The 4,850-nt window shown below is 46.3% G+C and overlaps 1 protein-coding gene and 1 long non-coding RNA gene across 3 annotated transcripts; one reads left to right on the top strand and one right to left on the bottom strand.

The window, feature by feature from the left end:
- Positions 1 to 246: 246 nt before the first annotated feature.
- On the bottom strand, positions 247 to 2,221 carry mrps26 (mitochondrial ribosomal protein S26). The gene is made up of 4 exons (XM_024278690.2): positions 1,848 to 2,221; positions 892 to 1,038; positions 689 to 812; positions 247 to 611 (listed from the first exon to the last, which is right to left on the bottom strand). The coding sequence occupies exons 1-4, from the start codon at positions 2,066 to 2,068 to the stop codon at positions 480 to 482; spliced, it is 624 nt and encodes a 207-aa protein (XP_024134458.1). The 5' UTR covers positions 2,069 to 2,221; the 3' UTR covers positions 247 to 479.
- On the top strand, positions 2,132 to 3,657 carry LOC118598026. Of its 2 annotated transcripts, none has more exons than XR_004947072.1 (2): positions 2,132 to 2,244; positions 2,732 to 3,657. It is a non-coding gene; the product is annotated as an uncharacterized LOC118598026 (long non-coding RNA). The 2 variants fall into 2 exon arrangements; XR_004947073.1 differs by lacking the exon at positions 2,132 to 2,244 and adding an exon at positions 2,272 to 2,344.
- Positions 3,658 to 4,850: the final 1,193 nt, after the last annotated feature.

Genomic DNA, 4,850 nt, shown 5'->3' with positions numbered 1-4,850 from the left:
TTTTTCATAAAGTAATGTATATAAAAAAGGTGAATCTTTTAAGTTATAAATATAGTTTTTAATGGTTAAAAAAGCTAAATTACAGACAGGATCATGTGATCACACCGGGCCCTGGGCTGGACCGGGTTCTGCTGTCCCCACAGGGTTATGACGGGTTTGAATCCTGCGGGGGCGAGGTAATCTGATGGTAATCTGAGGATAATCCCAGAACTCCATGAAATGAAAGCAATCCTGTTAACATCCAGATCTTAAAAAAAGTCAAAACTTTATTGATCTGATCTTCGTAGCGCTTTCTGTCAGTCGGGTTAGGACAGTTCTGAAGAGTGATGGGGGCGGGGCTAAGATCTTCGGCGGGAACAGAATCACAGATGGGATCAAATGTCTGAGCACCACAGGTTCACCCCACCTCAGAACCTGGTGCTCCCATCATGGATCAAGCTGAATAAAACCATCAGAAGCCCCTCCCTCAGGGGCACGCCTCACTGCAGCACGGTCTTCCGGACCACCCTTCCCTCTTTGTCCACAGCAAAGTTGTAGTTCTTTGGATGGTCCAGGGCCTCCTCGATCCGCTGATCCAAGTTCTCCATGGTGATGAAGTTTTTCGCCTCTTCCTGGTAGACAGAAACCAACGGTCAACGTAAGGATGGCAGATTTAGCCCCTCCCTGATGGCGTTTGAGAGCCTCATACCTGCAGCTGTAAAACCTGCTTCTCCTTCAGCTTAATGAACTCCTGCTGCTGCTGTTCCAGCTTCATCACAGCCTCCAGTTTGAGTCGCTCGGCCTCCTCTTCCTCTTTCTGGACCCTCAGCACCCTGGAAGCAGGGAACTTTGGGTTTGGAACAGAAGACGACAGGTAGGTGTCCCCCTCCCCGCTGAGAAGTCTGGGCTCACCTGGCCTTCAGGAGGCGCAGATTCTCCTCCTGGTTCCAGAGCATCAGAGCGCGGTGCTCCTCAGCATCCTGCCTCGCCCTCTCCTCTGCCAGCGAGCCCGTCTCCTCCTCAAACTTCTTCCGCAGAACCTCTTCCCTAAACTCCAGACTGATGAAGACATTCAGGTTTCAGCTTGAAGCGTTATTGAAATAGGGGGGGCGGGGCAGAGATGACAGACCCCTCCTCCACAGGTGAGTGTAAAGTCCTGCATTTACATCTCGCTACCTGCAGCCTGTTGTCATGACAACCCTCTAAAAAATTCTGTCAAAGATGTGAAAAATTCACAGATAATTTGGGGGTAAAGTGGAATGAAGCAGTCTGCAGAAACAATAAAATGACATTTAAGTGACTCCATCTATAATATCTGAAATGTTGACAGTAAAATGAAACAACAATGGAGCAAAAATCAAACATTTAAACCGTACAGGACGACAAAAATGAAACAATTCACCACTAGAAACCTGCTGTGGACCAGAAGAATACATTACCATAGAAACCAAATTAATCTAATCCAAGACTTGGAATGAATTAGTTACAAATAATAGTTTTATTTTAATATTTGCAATCACAGAAATAACTTCCTTTGGCTATAAGTGATATTTAATGGAAAGCATTGGCTACTTTTAGAAAAGATTTCTGATCAGTTTTCCTCTGTTTTAATCATTTATTTGTGAGCCTCACATGAAAAATCACGAAAATGACTCAAAATTCTATTAATTTCCAGTTTTAAAAAAATAAAAACGCCGGAAGTCAATTTTTCGTCTCTTGCAAACTAGTTTTCACAATAAAAGCCCGCTTTTATGACAGACAGGATAAAAGCTTAAAACGAAAACAGAATGCATATATTGTTGACGCAGGACCTGAAGAGACATCTGGACTAAACAACTAGACCAGAACCGGGCCTGGACTGTACGTACCGCAGCGCCTTCAGGATCAGCTGGTACTCCGTGTATCTGTCCTTCAGGACCACCATCTCCCTCGGGTCAACCGGAGGAGGCACCTTTATTCGGCCCTCTTTGGATTTGGCCACCGGGTCACCGCGGGACTTCCGGCCGCGGACACTCTCCACGAGCACGCCGCCGCGCGAGGCGAGGAGCCGGGTCACCGGCGCGCTCCTCCGGCCGATGACGTGAAACATTTCGGGTCCAAATGAATCAATAAAAGCTTTTGGAGAACCGGGCGATGCAAGTTACTGAGTGTTCCGGACTTCGTGAGTCCTCTACCCGCTCACCGTTTCACCATCTGTGACATGAGTGAACTCTGACCTCCGGAAGTGACATAGGAAAAGAAACTAGCCTTCACCGCCCCCTGCTGGTGAGCATGTGTTATTACTATTGAAGAAGTTCTTGCAGAATAAATGATCAGACTCTGGAATCTCTCGCGATTTAACCTGACAAATGTCATGAAGCTGCAGGTAGAATGAACGAACATTCTTCATATGATTCAGTCTCTAGTCATTATTATAATGAAGCTATGAAACACATTGTATTTCCTGACGGACTCACGAGAGTGAGCACCAACCATATATATGTTTATAAATCAAATCTGAGGCAATTGTTGTGATATAGGACTATATAAATAGAATTGAATTGAATGGGAACGAATTGTTAAATTGATTAGAAGATAAAAGAAAAGGATGCTAGCTTACTGACATAGTAATTGCTCTTAATCATTGACTGACTCTGGTCACTGTGCGGGCAGAGGGCATTATGGGAAGTAAAATTCAGCCAGAAGCTAAATTTGTGTATCTGTATTAGAAGATTCCTAACCCAAACCGGAACTGGTTCTGGTGTTTTTCTAGGAGAAGATCATGAACTTCATTCAAACTTCAGTTGAGGACTTCCAGCTAATGATGCTCTGACGCCATCTTGGGGCCATGATGTTGTCTGCGGCCATGTCCTCTTGTTGTTCCATTTGAGTCTCATCAGCCAAAAGACTCCAAAATTGATGAAACACCAAGAAGGTATTACTGTAGATTCTCCACTTTGGGTTATTTCTTCTTATTTTTTCTGTTTTTAAACCAAAAAGTCAAAGAACAAAGTGGATTGCTGCAGGGTGTGAAGAACTGGAGTTCTGGCCTGAACTCAAACATCTGCATTTTGTTGTATCTGGTTGGATCATTCCTGGACCAGGAAGTTTGATGGAATGTCAGTTGAGGTGGAAGGAGAATCTCAGCAGTTTAAAGTGATGCTGATCAAAGCTGGACTCAGATTATCAATCTATAGACCACCCAGAGGACACAGACATCACATGACCCAAAGGTCAACACATCCAGAAAGTAACTTCACACACAAGTTTGGAATCTCTCAAAAGAACAAACGTGCTGCCTCCCTGTCCGGCTTGTTCCTGGCTCTCCTTCTTCCACGCGCTCTGAAAGCTCCAGACTGACAGTTGTCACCATCTTGGACCAGAGAAAACACCAGCAGAGGAAACGGACCTGCAGTAACTTGGATTGTATCTCCTCTTTGGGAACTTATGAAGTTGACTGTCTAAAAGTGTGATAGTAAACCAGGTAATGTTTAAGGTAAGGATTATAATAATTAATAAAACGGCTGCAGAGAACCCCATGTTATTGTTCAGCTGAGGTCCTCCACTGGTTCCAGCATCTTTCCCATCAGAATTTCTAGGATGTTCTGCACTTCCTCCTCCAAGTCAAAAGCTGCACAGGAGATGTGCAGTCAAATGTTCATTCTATTTGTGAAAGCAGCAAATAAAGATTCTTCAAAACACACAGGACACAAAATAATAAAGCAGCTTTTGACAAATCCTGAATGAAAATTGACCCACATCTCCCTCATCTGGGTTTCAGCATCTTTTCCAGATTTTGCAGCTCTAGAGTTTGGAGTTTCAGGTCACTGTCCAGAAAAGCATCAGTCTGACCCTCAATCTCCTTAACCACAGGAATGTCACTCACTTCTTCAGGGAACTTTCTGAACGAGAACAAAAGGAAAGAAAACAGAAGAAGAAATATCTCCGTTTTTGTAAAGCACTCTGGTAAAATAAAGGTTGGACAGAGCGCAGAGGTTTACCTGTCTGAACATCCAGGTGTTTCCCGCCCTGAACGGGTCCAGGAGTTCTGGGTCTGAACTTCCTCCTGAGTGCGCATGTCAGCAGAGTCCAGCTGAGCTCTCTGTCATCGGGGGCAGACTCGATCATCCGGATCAGTCTGAAATGTTGGAAACAGTTTGAATTCGGTGCTGGAGCCTCGCCTCCGACTAATTTTCACGTGCACGTGATGTTAACACGCGCGAACCGCGCGAGCTCTGTTTTATTTAGCGCACTTTGACAATGGAATGATTGACGGCGGGCTGCACGGTGGAGCAGTGGTTAGCGCTTTCGCCTCACAGCGAGAAGGCCCCGGTTCGACTCCCGGCTGGGACCTTTCTGTGTGGAGTTTCCATGTTCTCCCGTACATGCGTGGGTTTTCACCGGGGACTCCGGCTTCCTCCCACCGTCCAAAAACATGCTTCATAGGTTAATTGGTGACTCTAAATTGCCCCTAGGTGTGAATGCGTGGGTGGATGGTGTGTGATTGTGGCCCTACGGACTGGCGACCTGTCCAGGGTGTACCCCGCCTTCGCCCTTCAGTAGCCGGGTTAGGCTCCGGCGACCCCGAAAGGGACGAGGCGGTCAGGAAGATGGATGGATGGATGGATGATTGACGGCAGGCTCGTGCGCGTGCACGTGCGAACGTCCGCGTGACCGCGGTGCGTGTGAATGACGTCACTGCCTGACGCTTCCCCTGGTGAGGACGTTTCCAAACAGCACGCCATTTGACGTCAGTGACCATATTACATGATGTAGAGACAAATCACCTCATGTGACGTCATTTTGCATCATCTGTTCAGCTCGCAAACTCCTGATCCTGTGTGGATGTTCCTCTGAGAAACATCTCGGAGTGGGAGAGTCAAAGCCAAAGA

The sequence above is a fragment of the Oryzias melastigma genome, linkage group LG22 (genome assembly GCF_002922805.2).
Source record: "Oryzias melastigma strain HK-1 linkage group LG22, ASM292280v2, whole genome shotgun sequence".
Classification (NCBI taxonomy): Eukaryota; Metazoa; Chordata; class Actinopteri; order Beloniformes; family Adrianichthyidae; genus Oryzias; species Oryzias melastigma.
The sequence above is the reverse complement of the archived record's forward strand: the minus strand, read 5'-3'. Positions and strand labels throughout refer to the sequence as shown.